The sequence below is a fragment of the Hermetia illucens genome, chromosome 2 (genome assembly GCF_905115235.1).
Source record: "Hermetia illucens chromosome 2, iHerIll2.2.curated.20191125, whole genome shotgun sequence".
Lineage (NCBI taxonomy): Eukaryota > Metazoa > Arthropoda > Insecta > Diptera > Stratiomyidae > Hermetia > Hermetia illucens.
Genome location: NC_051850.1, coordinates 127,075,579 through 127,095,291, shown reverse-complemented (window position 1 = coordinate 127,095,291; position 19,713 = coordinate 127,075,579). Strand labels below are relative to the sequence as shown.

The window sequence follows — 19,713 nt, the reverse complement described above, 5'->3', positions numbered from 1 at the left end:
GGCCGGGTTCAGTTTCAGTGTAGTCGACGAAAAGATGGTGCAACTGGTGGCCATATTCCAATAGTTTTGCCATCGCTTGCCGCAGAGAAAGCATCTGATCTGTTGCTGATACGCCTGGAGTGAAGCTTCTTTTGTATGGATCGATGAAATAGATATGGAATGGTATGGAATAGATAATGCCTCATTGCTAGTCCTCAGGCATTGATTCGCTGCCCCGCACCTGGAGTTTCAGTTGATGAATCATTTGGTGTAGTTGGTTCGCTGTTGAGCAGTTCATCGAAATACTCAACCCATCACTCTAATATGCCCTTTTTGTCGGAAATCAAATTTCCCTCTTTGTCTGGGCAGGATATGCATGGAGGTGTATAAGGCTTCATCCTGCTGACTTGTTTGTAAAATCTGCGCGCCTGGTGCGGTTAAACCCTGTACTTGTCGAGTTGAAACTTGTTGGATCTCTCAGGTTTCCTTTTTCTGTCTGTGAAGTCGCTTCTCCACTCAACGGAGTACGTGTTAGGCCTATGCGCTTGTCCGCGTTCTTTGAGAGTGCAGCATTGCCCGGAATGTAGCATTCATTCGTTCCGTTGCTAGCTAACATTCATCGACGATATGATGAAATATTGCAAATATTGCAAAGCTTAGAACGAACCCATTGCCATGCCATTGATTATTATTATCCTCCCTTCTTCGGAAAGTTCAGCACTGCAAGGGGCTATCATCATCAAGATCGCTTATCGTCCCCTGCTTGTTGATCTGGTCTACTAGCAAGTGTAACATTCGGTAAACTCCGAAGTCTTGCTGGCGGAATGGTCAGTCACCGCAACATCCGGGTTCGAACTGTCTTCTAAAAAATGAAATCTCCACTGCAATTGATGCGGTCAAGTTAACTGACGGTTTCGTCCAGGGCAGAGGCAACTAACTCATCAGACGCTTCCGCTGACAAATTTCACTTCAATATAATTCGCAATTATGTCGTGCTTGCGATTATATGCAAATGGTAGCATATACTATAAATGAGCAGATCCTTGTCATTTGATTTTTGCTTGTTTTTTACTGCGTTTTCGATCTTGGCCATATATCTCTGAATTTTCGACAGAGGCAAACAGAGTCGAATTGAAGATAAATATCAACAGAACGAAGATTTTCAGTTTGGTTACTGCTATAGAAGGTGACTGGAGAGGCCTTGTCTGCGGCACATTATCGGGTACTCTGGTTCAATAACACGAAGGAAAGATTGCAAAGGTGTGCGCGCTAGGTAGTTGTAAATGTGTTGATAAGAAGTCGGAAGTAGCAGTAGATACAGGATGTAACCAATATGTTGAAAAAAGGCAAAAACATTATTTGTAGCCATACCATGCAACGAAGCGAACATCCCAGAATGTATTTTTCAAACGGCGTGATTAGATTGTGTGTTTTCGAAACGACCTTTTCACTGGTAATTCTGTTTAAATGAGTTAGGTACGGGTGGAAACGTTTCGGTTGGATTGACTCGACCTCAAGTGTGAAACGGTGATTGGCAGTAACCACTCATTACATCCTCGGCCATTACCTTCTTTTTCTTCAGCCTTCGTCCCGTTTACAAGCGGGGTGGGCTCGGCGTGATCGGTTTTGCTGTTTGGATCTATTAAATGCCTGATTTGGATACAATCGCGAGACATTCAGACCCCCATCCAGCGTATCAAACCACCGTTGTTTTGTCCGGCCTCTTGGTCGCTTAATATCGACTCGATGTTAAGCCCAATCTTGGCAAGTTCGGGCAGGATTTGAATTCTCTTTACCGCGAATTACGTGACCAAGCATTGACCCAAAATATTTAAATTGCTTAATTCTGGGCAAGTCACTGCTGCTGAGAGTGATTGTGTCTATTTCATAGGGATCGGTCGTTAAAAATTCAGCTTTATTTATATTCAATCTGAGACCGCGTTCCACGTTCCAGGCGATTATTCCATTTTTGGACAAGGTTCCCGAGATCATTTTTGCCACTAGACGCTAGGAAATCATCATCTGCATAAACCAGTGTATAGGGCACTGGACGTTGAATGTCCCGTGTGACCGTGTCCATAACAAGCACAAAGAGGAGTGATTAGAGGGCGCTTCCCTGATGAACACCAATTGAGGCACGAAGCGATTTTGATATACCCGCAATACTTCCAACTTAACTTTTAGAATCGTGATGGAGCAATTGAACACAGCGCACGAGTGCTCTACGACAAGCATACCAGATAATTTCGTGTGGCTCGCGGTCAAACGCTTTCTATAGATTCAGAAATGCAATGTAAGTAACCACGCAGCATGCATTGCGTCAGTAGTTCCGCAGTTCTTGACAAATCCGGCTTAATTCATGGTAATTTCAACGGTTTCGCGAATACGATTGTGAAGAAGCTCCATGGTATGGAAAAGTTATCGGATCGGATGGTTATTTGAACATTCTGCTCGACTACTTTTCTTTTTCCATATTGTAACTGTGGTACTTTGTTGCTATTCAGATGGTATCCTACCTTCCTGAATAACCCAATTAAAGAATTCAGAGAGCCACAGTGTTGGGTCCCAGCTCTTCGCTTTCCAGAGTTCAAATGTGATGACGTCAGGTCCTGTGGCAGTCTTCGATTTCATTCGTTTTATTGCCTCCTCAACTTTAGTTCCGCTGATCGGTGGAACTGCTTCAAATGCTGGCAATGATTGTGGAAGTGGAGGATGAGTAAATTCTTCAGCTGTGAATATTCTCGGCACCTATCCGTTGCGGCTCGACGGTCAATCAGCAAAGTACCATTCTTGCCGTTAACGCAACAGAAGTGTTCGATATCATGTGTGCGTTCGTTTCGGTTTTTGAAAAGTCGATACAGATCTCTTTCGCCATACCGAGCGTCCGGTATATCGTAAAGATTTTTGTAATGGGCTGCTCGGGAGACAGTGATCGCGAGCATTTTACCGTCGAGAAACTGTTGGTACAGGCGGACCTTCATTTCAACATCATTCGAAAGCCAAGTATCTAGGTTGATGTACCGCTTACCCGACTTGGAGACGCCGAGGGTTGAGGAAGCCGCTTTGTGGATCGTATCTTTTATTTGGTTCCAGGATTCCGCGGTGGGCTAGTGCGTTCCTCACGCTATTTTATCGGCGGCTTGATTCACAGGACGGCAATCAGCGGCCGATGTTGAGGTGCAATGGTTTCATTGGAAAGGACTTTGCAATCAGTGACGGTGCTAAAATGGCGTCTTATGGGAATATAGCCGATTTACGTTTTACTGTTCCCACTATAAGATGTAGGAAGAGGAGGCAATCGTTTGATGAAACATGTGTTCAGAAGTACAAGGTCATGGGTGTCCGCAAAATCGATTATACGCTCGCCACCGTCATCGCGCGCTCCAAACCCCTTTTCCGCATGGTACCTTTTTTACCCACATACCCATTAAGATCGCCGACAATCATGATATAGTTATCAGCAGGCACGTTGCAGGTTTTTTCATCGAGAAGTTGCCAGAAGTCATCTTTCTCGGCATCAGGTCGACTTGTCTGTGGTGTGTACGCGGTGAAGAAGTGAATAGTGCGACCAGGTAATATAATGGTTAGCTTTATCAGCCGATCATCAAATCGTCAGACTTCCTTAATGGCATCACCGAAACCCTCCTACCAAAATAGAGAAGTATATAACCATATTTATTGCGTTCGAGTTCTAAGTCGCAGCTTTTCGCACCAGACCATCGGGTTTCTTGCAAAGCGCAGATATTATTGCGCCTTTTCTGAAGGGCTCATGCAAGTTCCATGGTTTTATCTCTATTTATTTATTTATCTCTTTTCCTGATCTCAGCATTTTACTGAGGATAGTACAAAGAACGTCGCCTCAAATTCTCCTCATTTACCTGGGCTTTGAATGAGGAGTACATCCTCGAACATTATATCCAATGCAAACCGCTTTCCAAGATCAACTGAAAGCGTGTCTTTGTTATTGAATAATCTCTTGAAAAGGAATAAAATCTGGCAATCTATAACGTCTATTTACTATGACACCCGTGGTTTATATTAACTTCATATTAACCGCTGCTTTGAGTCTAGGAAATGTTATGCACGTTGTATTTTGTAAAATTCATATATTAATTACGGACAAATCCGTAAAATTAGTTATAAATCTTCGAAACTTGGATAGATATCCTGCAATGAGAACAAGGTCAGGCTACAATCAATAGTGTATGGGTCCTGGCCAGTGGACAAAACCGGTATTCTCCTCAAGCCGAGAAGTACCTTTGTTATGTCATTTTAGTCAATTCGGAAGGCTGAATGAGGTCCATTGCCGTTTCGACAGCCAACTCTTTTTAGCTCTTCCGGTATGTGCTATCAATAAACTTGTAATTTGAGAATGAAGTTACTTTAAAAAACAGGATATTTTACAGGATGACATTGTGCGAATGCGGAAGATTTCGGAATAACACCTCCCCAAACCGATCCCATCAGTGATAAGGTTCTGCATTTCACTTCTGCAAAAAATGCTATCGTTACATTTTTCGAGTGCTCATCGCTCCGAAACTATTTTTCATATTTGAGATTACGTTCTTCTTATCTTATAGATCCAACTGCATTTTTGCAGTTTTTTTTAATAAAACGACAAGAGAAACTCCCAATTAAAACTAAAAATTCTATATTATTATAAGAAAGACTCTTAATATTGAATAAATTCGCCTGAATTATATTTGATCGTTTTCAATACCAGTGAAATTCTATGATTATTTCGCATTTTTCAGCTTCACCATATTTTTCGGCCCCATCACGGTCCGTAACTGTCAAGAAAGGCGATACTGCTATACTACAATGCGAAGTGAATGGAGACAAGCCTATTAATGTAGAATGGCTGAAAGCTGGAAAACATTTGCTCAATCCATCAAGAAATTATAGGTGAATATATAGTATTAGAATATTTCCTTCTTTAGCAATACTAGCCGTTTCTTTCCTCAAGAATTCAAGTGAAACAAGACGCAACACCAGACGGAGTATCTGCCGAAGTACAAATTAGTAATGTTGAGAGTAGTGATAGTGGACCATACTTTTGCCAAGCAAGTAATCTGTACGGTCGCGATCAACAGCTGGTTCAACTCCAAGTACAAGAGCCACCCCAGGCTCCCTCAGCTCTGGAGGCGAAAGTTCTTTCGAGTCGATCGATAAACTTGAAATGGCAGCCTAAGAGCAACGATCTTGCGGAAGTTTCCAAATTTATTGTAGAATTCAAGGAATTAGATGGTGAGTTGAGAATCGCGAATCCAGATAACATCTACATTAACACGTCTCCCGTATTTACAGCCCTAATGCTGAATCCTTGGATTCAAATGGAAATATCAAACCCCCCAGGTTATTCAGCAATAATCGAAAATCTAAAACCAGCCACTAAATATGCTATGCGGGTCATAGCCGAAGGTACAGCTGGGAGAAGTGCCCCAAGTCAAGAAATAATAGCAAGAACGGAATCACAGCGACCAGCTGGCCCACCTCTAAACTTAGCTGTTAGACCACTCTCATCTACAGAGTTGCTGGTCACGTGGCTTCCTCCGTTATCTGAGCTCAGGCACGGAGATATCCACAGATATAATATTGGCTACAAACTTTCATCTGCAACAAATTCTGCTTACAACTTCACATCTGTTTCTGGAGATGGTGACGACGGGAGCGCTGAGCTGGTACTTAGTGGACTACAAAAATATGCAAGATATACAGTAGTTGCCCAGGCTTTTAATGAAGTTGGACCAGGACCACTTTCTGACCCAGTGTCAGCACAAACAATGGAAGATGGTAAGAAATTGCATTGCCTGTTCTATAATTAAGGCTTTTAAACAAAATATACCACGATTAAAATAAGATAGTATTTTACTTATGAAGTATCTAGAATTAAATAAACTTATATTATTTTTAACTTCTCATTATTTGTCGTTTTGTTTTCAGTTCCTAGCAAACCACCAGATGATATAAGATGCGCTGCGTTGACATCACAATCGCTCCAAGTATCTTGGCAGCCTCCACCTGAACATCACACAAATGGCCTCTTATTAGGGTACAAACTTACATACGAGCCAATTTTAGAAGACTTTCTCACAGCCAACGACGACGTTGAGCACAGAGAAACAACTGCCTTAACCACAGTTCTGACTGGCCTATCTAAATTCACCAATTATAGTGTTCAAGTCCTTGCTCATACAAGAATGGGTGATGGCGTTATTTCCAATCCCGTGTACTGCCATACAGATGAAGATACTCCTGACATGCCGGCTGATATCAAAGTAGTCGTGAGCTCACCACAATCTTTATACGTTTCGTGGCTACCTCCAACAGAACCTAATGGAGTCATTACAAAGTACAATCTTTATACTAGAGTTGTGAATGGCCGAGAAGAACTGAATCAAGAAAAACGAAATCTTCCTTCGCAACAACTATATTTTGAAACAAAGAATCTTCAGGCTCACATAGAATATCAGTTTTGGGTTTCAGCGTCAACGCGTGTTGGTGAAGGGAAGAGCTCAAGGATCGCGTCTCAAATAACAACTAATAGAGTTCCTGCTCGAATCGTATCCTTTGGAGGACCAGTAGTGAGGCCTTGGACCTCAACCGTGTCACTTTCCTGCACTGCTGTAGGAAAACCAAGGAGAGAATGGTTCAAGGGCGACATAGTCCTACGTACTGAAGAAATGCACAACGTCCAACTACTTGACTCGGGCGATCTAATTATATCGAACTTACAAATATCCGATAGTGGAAACTATAGCTGCCAAGTAGATAACGGAGTTGGAACTGACAGACTTACTCACACGCTCGTAGTGCAAGTTCCACCTAGTAGCCCAGTACTCTACGTTACTAGCGCCACGTCGAGTAGTATCCTTATGCACTGGAAGGGAGGATCGAATGGAAATGCACCAATCACACGATATACATTACACTATAAACGATCTCATGGAAATCTCGATGAAATGATTCTTTCTCGACATGCATCCAGCCACGAATTGAAAGGCCTTCTTTGCGGAAGTACATATCAAATTTATTTGACTGCCCACAATAAAATTGGGATATCGCCACCAAGTACAACACTTCACGTACGAACTCAGGGACAAGCTCCTGGCATTCCATCTAGCGCCACACTCCTTACACCGAACTCTACATCGGTTTTGATAAGACTGCAGGCATGGCCGGATAATGGATGTCCGATAATTTATTTTGTTTTACAGTATCGTGCGATTTCAGCTGATATTCATAATGAGTGGATTTTAGGTAAGTTAAATTTAGATGTTGAGATTTAGTTTTGCAAGAATTTAGAAGCGATGTAAATGTCTACGGACTGTATAACTTATATGAAATACTCATATCTGGGTTTTCAACAACATCATTTGCATTCCCGTACAAGTGAAAACGGGATGTAAATGTTTTATTGTATTACCCTTTCCAAATTAATTTTCTTCGAGACTGAGCAAAGAAGAACAAAGTCTGGAGTCTCGACATGGTTGAGAGGTTAGCAGCCTTTTCAATAAAAGTAATTGAAAGATTTATGTTATTATGCGAAACCCTCATGCACTTTCTCTGCGGTTTCCCAGTTCTGGCTAGAGTCAGGCTGCGGACACTGGGTAAACCATTCTTTGGAGACCTCAGAGGGAGATTTCTAGCTGCAGGTTCGGAGAGCTGCTTTCCTTCGTGAATGCTACGGGCTGGACTCTGCCTCCCTACTCCCATAACAACAGTTACGGTCTTAGGAGTTTGTGGCATCAAAACGGCGCATCAAAGCGGTAATTGGGCTCCTCGGAGCGGCCAATGATACCTACCTACCCATGCGAAACTTGTTCACAATTTATGAAGACAGCCTCAGCCAATGCTACTAATACACCAATTGCTGGCCCTGGTCCACCAGCATGGGGAAGATTGAACCGTCTTTTACTAACGCATCCATGACTAGTGTGACTAGGTCCCCAGAGTAGTTGCACCGTATTGAATCTAGAAATAGAGTTTAAACAGTTGCTACATTCCTCAGCGATTCTGGAGTGATCAAAGGGTTACTCGATGCTCTCAGTGCAGCCTGGCTATCGCTGAAATCATCAAGGTTACCGCTCTTATGATCGTATACACTTCAACCAGAAAGATGGTAATATATTATCCCAAATGAAGAGCTCAATTTACGTTTTTATTCGAGAGGTAGAATCTGGCTGCGGAACCCTCTTCTGTTTTTGAGCTATCGGTGTAGAAGACCTCTGTGCATCCCGCCACGCACTCATCTAGGAATTCCAGTTTTGTCTACGTCAGGGTAACTTCATATCTTCTAGCAAATAGATATATGGGGATCCGAGAATCAGAAGCAATTGGAAGAAATAGATTCAGTTCTGCGCCTTCTGTGAATTTGTTCCTAGCCACACTGTGCCCCCTACACTCAAAAATAAGGTGGTCTATTCTCTCATGCACGTCACATTTTGGACAATTGTCATTGTTAATCTTGCCAATCTTCCGAAGAAAAGATTTGCTGTAGACATGATTTGAGGAAAGTCTATTGAAAGTTTTTACAATGGCTACACTATTCGTTGAGATGAAAGCTGGTGTATTAATGGGCAGTTCCGTAAAGATTGCTTATTTGGGCATCAAGTTCGTGGAGGCAACAATATCAACTCACTCGTCTCACAATGGTCCAAACAGTTTTACGACTGTCTCAGGTCTTAATCCACATGAGAAACCTGCGGCAAAGTTTGCTACCTTCGAACCTGTTTCGCCTTTATGATTGTATTATTGACGTGATCTTTCAGGGATAGGGATTGCTTGGTTTTATTTGGATTTATCGATATCCGATGCACCAACTGTCAATTAAATCAACAGCGCGTTGTATATTCCCGTTCATTCCGGGATCCCGATCGAGAACAAGCGCAGTCTTGCCATCAGCATAAGCTTGAGATTGTATTGGCAAATTTTGCAGTTCGCATACCATTGAGTTAATTAGCATAATCCACAGAAGTGGCGATAGTACACCTCTTGGGGGCAGCCATTCGTTGCTTCTGCTGGTGAGTAGCGATCAACACACAAACAATAGCAATCTTTGCGTTCTTCTTTTTCTTCAACCTTTGTCCCGTTCACAAACAGGGTTGGCTCGTCATGATCGGCTTCGCCATTTGACTCTATCGAATGCCTGATCTGGGTGCAATCTCGAGGCTTTCAAATCCCCATCCAGCGTATCAAGCCACCGTTGTTTAGGTCTGCCTTTTGGTTGTTTACCATCGACTTCGATCGGACGGCAATTTGAACATTCTGCTGGACTACTTTTCTTTTTCCATATTGTTCTTCTTTCCTGAATAACCTGGTTAAGAATTCACTGAGCCACACTGAGCTTTCCAGAGCTCAGATGCGATGTCGTCAGGTTCTGTTGCTTTCCCCGACTTCATTTGTTTTATTGCCCCGTCGACTTCAGTTGCGTTGACTGGTGGAACTGCTCCAAATGTCGGCAATGATTGTGGAAGTTGAGGATGAGCAAATTCTTCAGTTGAAATCCACTCGAACTATTCTCGCCATCTATCCGTTGCGGCTCGACAATTGGTAAGCAAAATACCGTTCTTGTCATTAACGCAACAGAAGTGTTCGATATCCTGTGTGCGTTCACTACGGTTTTTAGCTAGTCGATACAGATCTCTCTCGCCATCTCGAGTGTCCAGTTTATCGTAAAGATTTTTGAAATGATTCGCTCGGGTGACATCGACCGCTTTCTTTGCTTGACGGTTGGCATTCTTATAAATTTGCCAATTAGCGTTTTATCGTCGAGAAATTTGTGGTAGAGGCGTTAATTTTCACGGACCTTCATTTCAACATCATCATTCCAAAGCCAAGTATCTTGATTGATGTACCGCTTACCCGGCTTGGTGACTCCGAAGGTTGCAGAGGCCGCTCCATGATTCTTCCACATTCGTAATGGTCTGCAATCGTATGAGTGAGATCGTTTCTTCTTTCTTCTCACCACATCGCCACCATTTAATGCTTGGCGGGCCAGTGCGTTCCTCACCCTGTTTTATCGGTGGACAGCAATGAACGGCCGATGTTGAGGTACGCTGGCCTCATAGGGAACGACTTTGCAATCAGTGACAGTGGTAAAATGTTGGCGTCTTATGAGAATATAGTCGATTTGCGTTTTATTGTTCCCACTATAAAATGTGGGAAGATGATACAATTGTTTGATGAACCATGTATTCATAAGTACAAGGTCATGGGTGTCCGCAAAATCGATTATACGCTCGCCGCCCTTATTGCGCGCTCCGAACCCCTTTCCCCCATGATACCTGTTACCGTCTGCCTTTTCACCCACATGACCATTAAGGTCGCTGGCAATGATGGTATAATCGTCAGCAGGCACGTTACAAGTCTCTTTATCCAGAAGTTGCCAAAACTCATCCTTCCCGGCATCAGAGCGACCCGTTTGTGGTGCATATGTGGTGAAGAAATGGATAGTGCGATCAGCTGATATAACGGTGAGCTTCATCAGCCGTTCATCAAATCGTTAGACTTCTTTAATGGCATCACGAAAACCCTCTGAGATGGCAATGCCAACACCATATTGAATGTGTGGGTTACCAAAGTAGAGAAGTTTGTAGGCATTTTTACCGCGTTCGCGTTCAATATCGCAGCTTTTCGCAGCAGACCATCGAGTTTCTTGCAGAGCGCAGATATCAATGCGCTTTTTCCGAAGAGTTCTTGCGAGTTCCTTGGTCTTTCCAGTTAGGGTACCAACATTTAGCGTGCAGGCACGTATTTGTTTTGTTCGTTGTGTTCGGACTAACTTGCTTACGTCCTGACGCCGTCCGTGCATCAAGAACCCTTGCCCATTTCTCGACACGACCGGGGCCCGTCCCGCTGCGTCGACTGAAGAGGACGCCCTAGCATTTCTCCGAGGCTTGTGACTCAATCCGATCATCATGTTTGTAATGACATTGTACGCATTTTGTTGGTCGACCTGTCGCGGGGCCTGTCACCAAGAGAGAGGTAGGATTTAGCATAGTATAATAACTCCAACTACTTATACTCTATTTATCTCTTTCCCTGATCTCAGCATTTTATTTTTCTTTTACTGAGGATAGTACAGAGTACGTTGCCTCAAACCCTCCTTCTTTACCTGGGCTTGGGACCAGCATACTATGTGAATAGCATGGCGGAATTATAGCAATCTTTGCGTTGGCGTAACATAATTGCACTTAGCTACAGTATCATTGACACCATGCGCTCTGCGGCATCACAAAGTTTTTGGAACACAGGAGCCACTCGCCCTTAAACAACCCTCTAATGTACTCTCCTTTGAAAGATGCAACTCTACCTTTAAAACTAAAGAATTAAGAGCAGGGAACTTTCCACGCGGTAAACATGTCTGTTTTGATTTGGAGGGCGTAACTGTAGCACCTTCCAACATAGTCTCTCCAAACCATTCAGCCAGGGTGATGTCGGCCTGATCTATCCGAAATTTATTGGATTTTGGTATTCACCTTTCTCAGGCTTTGGTATGGAGACTACCTTAACCTTCTGCCAAGAGGTAGGCACATAGTCCAAAGCAAGACGGGAAATATTTTTTAGCAAGGGTTCTAAATCTATAAAGTGTTCAAATAACAGTTCGCCAGCTCATTTTTTCATTGGTAAGAACCACTTTCACAGTGTTCCAATTCGCCTTGCAATACGTCTGTGCTGAAAGGAGCATAGGAACCGGCACCTCTCAGCTTTCCACTTCTCTCACCAGTCTGCCTGGATGGTGTACATCCAAGAGGGTCTGTACTGGTTCCACTCTTAAGTTCGTGAAATTTTCATCCGGTTTCCTAAGAGAGTCCAATTTCGCCGACTCATCCTTTTTCAAGACTCTAAACAGCTTTGAAGTCTCCATTGCGCTCTCCAGTTTCTCCCAGTATGCTCAGAAAGAGTCGCACTTCGAACGTTTTACGGGCCAGCGTGAATATAAAGCTGTGAATTTTTCAAGTGTTGCCAGTCTGCGTTCTTCAAAATACATTAAAAGTGTGGGATTCAGAGTTTCTAATAGATATTCTATCGTTTTTTATTGACCTTCTATTACCCCAACAAATATGCTGTACGTTTGCATCAAAACCTAAAATATTAGGAGTTTAAGGTTACTTGATCCTCCATGCACTACCAGATCTCTTAGTTCTAGCATCGGCGGAGGTTATAAAGAATCATACGGTAAGTGAGCAGAGGAAAGTATGGCGTTTGTCATCCTGATATTAACCCGATATTGTAAGTTGTCCGCAACTAGGTCCTAGGAACAGCATTGCCTCAGCATGATTAGCTCTAACAATCTCTCACATCGAAAAAGGTCCTAGACCCATTTGCTGAGCCAATACCACAGGTTTTATTAAAACAAACCTATGGCCTTTGCGCCAGAAATATATAGGGGTAGTCCTGCAGCTTTGCCAGCCTGGCAGTAGATAGGAATAAGCTTTGGCGTATTGCAGGTTAATTTGATTAACCTTCCGTTTGTAGATATAAGTGTTGTCTAATGTGAAAGCCGACGCTAACTGAAGAGTGTGCTGCATCCATTGTGGATCTCATTGAAGTTACCAACTTGTCCCCATCTTCCGCTTTCTTGCGTCGCCACTTGGTGTGCCCATGTCTTCATTTTCAACAACGTTTGCTTTCTTTCGCTGTCGTCGGTTGGGAACCTTCCTAGAATGAGGATGTACGGACTGCATTGATTCGTTTCCACATCCCGGTATTAGGCCAGGTACGGCCACATCAGCAGCTGCCTTTCTTTCGTTTTGCTTGGTAGAGGCAGAAGAGAAGATTTCGAAGGACAATACTTAGTCTTATCCCCTCTTCTCTAAGGCTGAAACTTCCTCCTGCTAAGCCTTCCTCTTTCATTTCTCCGGAAAAATTAGGGAATAATGTCATGGATAGGTCGGCCATAGTTAAGTTCCCAGTTCCTCCCATTTAGGGGCTGCTGTGGCCTCCTTTCTGGCTAAACGCGCTGGAGACACTGGATGCAAGCTACCGAAGTGTCTTCCATGGACTTCGCAATGGGGGAATACAATCTAGTCAGACCTCCAAAATCCGTGTCTTGGCTGTGACTTAATTATTCAAAATCGCTGGTGGACTCGAAGTCTATGACTTCTTACCACTTGAACAGTTAAAATCCATTGCTTGCATCTTCATGTGCTTTGGAAAACTTTAATGCAATAATACACGCTCCCCCGGGAGTCCGGGGAAGACTGATATAGGTCTAGAAGTAATAGACCCTCAAGGCTATCAAACTAAAAACCAAACTCTCCAGCACACATAGACGGCACGCATATTAGAATGGATAGTTCCAATTCAATTATCAGCACTCTCCGACAATTCAGCCCTTCGTCATTAGGTGAATTCCTTGCATCTACCATGATGGCGTCTCTTACTTTTTTACAGGAATTCCTTAGTTTTATTAGTTGGTGCTTAAGAATATACTCAAAGTCCTCTCTGCTTTTCGTACAACACGACTAAAAGGAATAGAAATCTGGGTGTTAGTAACTTGCCAATTTTGCAATTACTGCTACCGAGACATCAGCAACGACCCGGATACGGACTGACCTCACGCCGAAGCGCTTTTGCTATCAAAAACGGACTATGGTTGGTTTTCTGAATGGGCACCCGCTCCTCCACAACGATAGCGAGGGTCCCCTGGATGCTCGGTTTCTCCAATTCGGGAGGAAATTCCAACGATATAAACTGGACATTCCGAGCCTAAGCGAAGTAAGATAGTGGGACCTTCGAAAGTACTTGGAAAGCCAAGAGGTAGCAAACGCGAATCCCGTGTCGGGTTGTTTCTAACGGCTACCAGAAAGCGTGCTCTCTTGATTTAGGATGTGGTTTTTGACAGACTTCTGACTGCCAGGTCCAGGTTAATTGTACAATGTGACGCACCAACGGAGACTTACGATCCAGTGGATATAGATTCCTACTACGAGCCATTATAAGCAATTTAGGGTAGGCTTCCTGAAGGTGACATTGTGATCGTGGTGAGTGTTCTGAACGCCAAGATGGGCTCGGACCACACTTGCTCGGATAAATGTTGGGAGAAACACGGTCTTGGCCATTGTAATGTTAATGTTGGTAGGTTCGTGGATTTCTGCAGTTTTCACCACCTCGTCGTTGATGAAATATTGTTCGAACACAAAGCCTGCCATACGGTGAGTTTGGTCTCACCTGACCTATACAGTACGAGGAATCAAATGCTACTAGTAGTAGATTTAAGAGTTGTCTGTTGGACATGCATAACACCAGTGGCACTGACATCAGGAACACCATCTAATGGTTACTTCCGATTGATTGCGTGTTGCGTCCGCCACTTCACGCAGGGTTGGAAACCTGCGGCCCTCCAACTTCAACATCGATTGCTTGTAAAATCCAGCTGTCGCTTGACAGTGGGAGAGCTGTCTTGCGGATCGGATGGCAGATACACTGAGTACCTCCCCTGAGAATATCAATGAGTATTGAGCTATATCAAAAACGCTTTTTGTCGGGTGCTACGCGGGTCATCAAATCTGACTAACTGCGGAATCTTGGAAGCGGTTCCATGAACGGAACGGATTGAAGGCTCTTTTGACCACTGCGAGCATTGGCGGTCACGACGATTTGAAATCCGATGGTAAGTGAAATCCCGAGAATTTCAGCGAAGTGTCCGCCGTGATAAGACAGAATTTGTCATTGCGCTGGTCAGGGAAGTGGAATATGCCGCAAAACACGATAATTTCTGAAGTTTTATCGCATCACGGAAGAGCTTGTATGTGGTCGCAAATTTTTCGGCGGCCCTCTGAGGAACGTTAACGATCGACTTCTCACCCACAATGACAAGCAACTGAAGAACCACCTTCAACTACATCTGCTGAGGTTCCTCCTCTTGTGGATGAAATGATTAGTCACGGTAACATACAGATACGGACTGCTCCTCCAAGCAGAAAGGAAGCTTACTTGAAGTGTATAAATATAGAAAAATTAAGAATGACTAATTAAGTTGATCGCACCCCTTGTCAATGGTTATTTGCGCCAGAATACGCATAAATTAGAGTGAAATAACCCAAAAAATGGAAACTTTGTCGAAATCGAACACGAGTAGTTCTGTATTAAGCAAACCGAGTTGAAAGCAAATGTCAACAAAGATATATATGTCTTATCAATATCAATCAATAGACTCTCACCTGTGTATTGACATCACAGTCGATTTTGATAAGCCGCATAAATTGTATTAAATCACATTAGTTAAGCTTTTAATTTGAACATCACCGTAAAAGTATATTTAAACGATATCAAAGCATAGTAGATGGTTTGGGAGAATTACTACTATTGTAACAGAAGCGAGTGTGATCGAAACAACTATGGTATTTAATAAAATACTAGAGCGAATAGAGATGAGAGATAAATGGGTTTTCCAAATGATGAACAAAATGAGTTATTTTTTTTTGTAGAAAAAAAATTTAGTTTTGGAAGCCCTGTCATCCAAGTCACTATGGAGGTGCAAGAGGGCAGGGTACAGAAAAGACCATTGACTAAACTAAAAGTGGGTCGGTTGGATCTACATAATATTGGGCGTATAATTATGAATTCGCATCTTTCCCTATCTCCATCCACCAAATAGAAAAATTTTGTATGGAATTAATATTAAAAATAATTTCCATTGCAAAACATTTTTGGGCGATTCTGGAAGTGCTAATTTGCTGAAACATGTGCTTATGAGCGAAAGATGAAAATCTGACGGAATCTGACGAGTTCACATTGTAATGAAAAGCTATTACTTTGCCATGGAAATCTTACAATTTTATGATTTAACTGCACTACTTTCAATTGATAGCGATTAGTAATGCCTGTTTCACCTGGCTGTAATAGTTCCTGCTCTAGTCCCACCAGATGTACAGGACTATCTTCCTGCGATGTTTGCGATCGAAGATGTTGCCTATCCTGGACTTACCTATGATTTTTTATACAGTGGGGCAATCCAAATACGCGCATTTCTCAGCACCAGTTACAGTACGGTTTTCCGTTAGTTTTAAAATATTGTCTTGCGCTGTCCCTTCTCCCCCTCCGGAAATGCAAACGAAGCGAAACCGCGTGCCGGGTAACGTTACATTCAGTTTTTAAGTAGTAAGTCCTATAGGTCATAATTTTTGAACCTTTTTGGTGGATTTCCATGATCTTTGCTGTTAACGTCATTGGTCGCTGATATACTTCAGATTTTTTTGGTTCGTCTAATTGTTAGACATGTCAATGCAATTTTGAAGGCCCGGCTTTCAAATAACATGTTCTTTAACACATAATTAATCGTATGAGAGATTAGTGCAGAATCAGTTTACTAAGACTTACTTCTGCGAAGAAAATAGTATATGCTACCCAATGCACTGCTTACCTCATTGATAGTGATGTCAAAGGGAAAGTAAAATTTTCGTAATTCATTAGTTTAACTCCTAAGAACTTTATCGATTTGATTCGTTTACTGTGGTGCTCCCGATTTTGAGGATCAAGCGTTTAGCTTCCTTATAGATTGATCTGGAAGAAGATATTTAGAGTTTCTCTGGAGCTGTGGTAATATTTACATCTTGCGAATATTCTTTGATAGCTTCAACTGCCTCATTAAGGTTTAAGATAAACTTGTCATCAGTAGATTAGATCAGGTCAGTGCTTATGTCGGCAGTTGGAACATTAGCCATCGAAATTCTATATAGAGTTAGATCAGAAATGGACGCTTCCCGTTTTCCCAGACCAACAAAGTAGTTCCTGTCTTCAAAGAAATTTACTACAAGTCTATTCATCAAGAAAAGGAAACCTGTTTTTGTTAATTTAAAGAAAGTTCGGAGCCCAAGGCCTGCTTCAAGTCACCAGTCAACTGGTGTAAATGAATAATACTTTTAAGGTCACAATGCTGATCCAATAGGAATGTCCACGCTCTCTAAAAAAACTTTCCCAAATTTTGCAGAAGAAATGGACGTAACATTTATTAGTGAGGGACGTCTCCTTTTCAATGGCAATTGTTTCTGCCACTTTCCAAGTGGAGGAAGTAGCTGTTGCTTATTCAGTTAACTAAAAGATGAAACTTGGTTGAATTTTTGTGCAGGTTCCTTATGACAAACTTTAGAATTTTTTCAAACCAAAATGACTTATTACCATTTAATTTTTTGGTAAAAGCTTGAAGTTGTGGCTTAGTGGAAAGATTCCTTGAGGAGAAGGTTGTTAATCTATGAGTTTACGGAACTGATTCAACAATCGTAGTTATAGCTAACTTAAAATATTTGTCACGGAATACCACCGCCATTCCTTGGCTTTTTACAAAATATAATGTACTACCAGCACGCACCAAGGGATCTCTTTTCCAAACTGTAACCTGCTAGCTTCTCTAGCTTATATATTTGTACGAATAACCCCCAGTCTCCTCTGGTGTTACCTCGTACGATGTGGCTATTCCTAGCCCAAATTATAAGAAGAACGTAATCTAGAAGATAGTTATTTATTAATTTTTTGTATCATATATAGTACAACCGAAACCAGTGGTTACATATACATATATGTTTACCATCTGCAGTTTGCTGATAAAATCTAACTACGAAATGTCCCAAAACCCATGGTTGATGTATTCAAGAGTTCCATTGGATGAAAGCGTAACAACTACCCTCGGCTCAGGGCTAACGAGTTATATCGAGTTCGTTAATATAAAGCCTCCATCATGAAACCAGCAGAACTCTATTCTAAAGAGGTCAAGATCGGCTTGATGTCAACTGGTGACCAACCTGCTTAGTGTAGGAACTAAGAGAGGTACTTTCCCTATCTTCGACTCGACTTTGATTTAACTTCGTGTTTGTTAGAATCGAAAAAAAGCATAATTGCCGATTCCGCAATTGAGTGCGAAAAGTTCAGAAATCAGTATTTCGTAGCAATAAAAAATGAAATTCATCAATATGCATGAAGTGTATAAAAATGTATACATAAAAAACAGCGATTTTTTGAGGCACATGATGCGAACTGGGGGGCATGGTTGAGGTGCGAGTACTTGGAACGAAGCAGTAAGTTATTCGCTCTCTATATTGGCTCGCTTCGGGATAGTATTTTTCTACTGCTGCGTACCAAAACCGTCATCGTCGATCACTTCGGAACATTACGTGCACCTGCTCTTCATCGATTTCAAGAAAACTTGCGATACTGTGAACAGGAAGTGTGTTTGGAGTGCTCTACGCAGGAGGGGCATTCCGGAGAAACTAAAAGTTATTGTTAGAGGGGCATATAATGGCATGAAATATCACGTGATACAGCTCCAAGCGTTCGTCAATACCTGTCTGCGTTGTATCATCGGCGTACGCAGGCCTGACACTATCTCAAGAGAAGAACTTGATCGGCCCATAGGCATACGATTCGTACGCACTGTGATTGGACGATAGTGGCAATGGATAGGTCACACTATAAGGAGGCGCGACAATTGCATTGAGAGCTACGCCATGCAGTGGAATCGACTCTCCCAAGATGGCCAACAAGTGGATCGCTCCAAAAGTACTTGGTGTAGAACAGTAAAGGAGGGGTATGTGCGTTTCGGCAAGTCGTGAAGGGAGGGGTTAAAGGGCATTTTAGGTAACCGCAAACGACGGCGCGTAGATGCGGTTGACGCGCTTTGCCCCTCCAAGGTGTGAATGGCAAGGTTTCATCATCTCATGTCTGCCTCGCGATATCGGCATATTCTGGCTTGAGACAATAACAAATGCAGTACTTGGTGGCTGGACTAATCAGATGGACGTGTTGATGAGGAAGCGGAAGTGACAGCGGATAGATCACATATTGGGAGAGAGCGACAACCCCATTGAGGGTTATGCATGCAAACTACGATCTCAATATGCCAGGCGAATAGATTGCCTTGAACTACATGGCGTAGAACAGTACAAGCTATTGCCAGGAAACAATAGTGTCGGTGCGTGGATGTGATTAACGCACTTTGTCCCATGTTGGGCAATCACATATGAGGAATACTTAGTGTCTGTTTAGAGACAGAACCTGGTTTCCGCTTATGGACGGGACAAAGGTTAAACAAAAATAACAAGCGCTCTTGGTAAAACATAGTTAGCAAGTACTCGTACCATACGTGTGAAATATTCTGTATATAATTGTAGGGTATCACAAAAGAAGAGCGAATGACTTAAACGACTGTTCTTTGCTGACTAACTTGCTCGCATGATATAAAAAAGTTTCCTCGTATACAATCTACGGCTATGCTTCAGGAAAGGGGCAGGTTTAATGCGACTGGATATATAATAATTTCTAGACGACATCTGAGCAAGACAAAAGAATAATGAACAACCCCGGTAGCGCGTGAAATGGCAATACGTGCACATAAGGAGAACTGAATCATTTAATGTATAACGATCCACTGGAAGAATATGAATCCTTGATCTCCTTTCTGAGACAAGCTATTGCGCGATATTATACAGAATGTCCCGTTAATGATGGTAGAAATTTTAATGATGGATAGTACCAATCGTTTGATGAAAATTGGTTCATGGAATGGATTCTCTATCTTTTAGCGCTTTTCAAGATGTCAAAAAGATTGGCCCTTCCCAAAAAGTTACAATTTCCCATTACCTCAATGATTTTATCCCAGATTTGATACTATTTTCGGGAACTACATAAAATTTCTTATAAATGGATATTTTATCAATTGCGAAGGTCAGCATCACTTCGAAGATATAAATGTTCAAACTTGGTAGAAACTTCAAAATCGATTTCTCATCTAAATTT

General features: G+C 42.3%; 1 protein-coding gene across 11 annotated transcripts in view; it reads left to right on the top strand.

Annotated features, from left to right (window-relative positions):
* LOC119649256 (Down syndrome cell adhesion molecule-like protein Dscam2) overlaps nucleotides 1-19,713 on the top strand; it is a 252,363-nt gene that overhangs the window by 221,403 nt on the left and 11,247 nt on the right. For 8 of the 11 annotated variants that reach the window (XM_038051338.1, XM_038051337.1, XM_038051330.1 and 5 more), the window contains exons 13-16: nucleotides 4,734-4,884; nucleotides 4,946-5,226; nucleotides 5,287-5,772; nucleotides 5,923-7,239. In XM_038051338.1, coding sequence (XP_037907266.1) covers nucleotides 4,734-4,884; nucleotides 4,946-5,226; nucleotides 5,287-5,772; nucleotides 5,923-7,239 — 2,235 coding nt within the window. Of the gene's footprint in view, nucleotides 1-4,733; nucleotides 4,885-4,945; nucleotides 5,773-5,922; nucleotides 7,240-19,713 lie in introns of all 11 variants that reach the window. The other 3 variants (XM_038051327.1, XM_038051326.1, XM_038051325.1) reach the window with 1 other exon arrangement.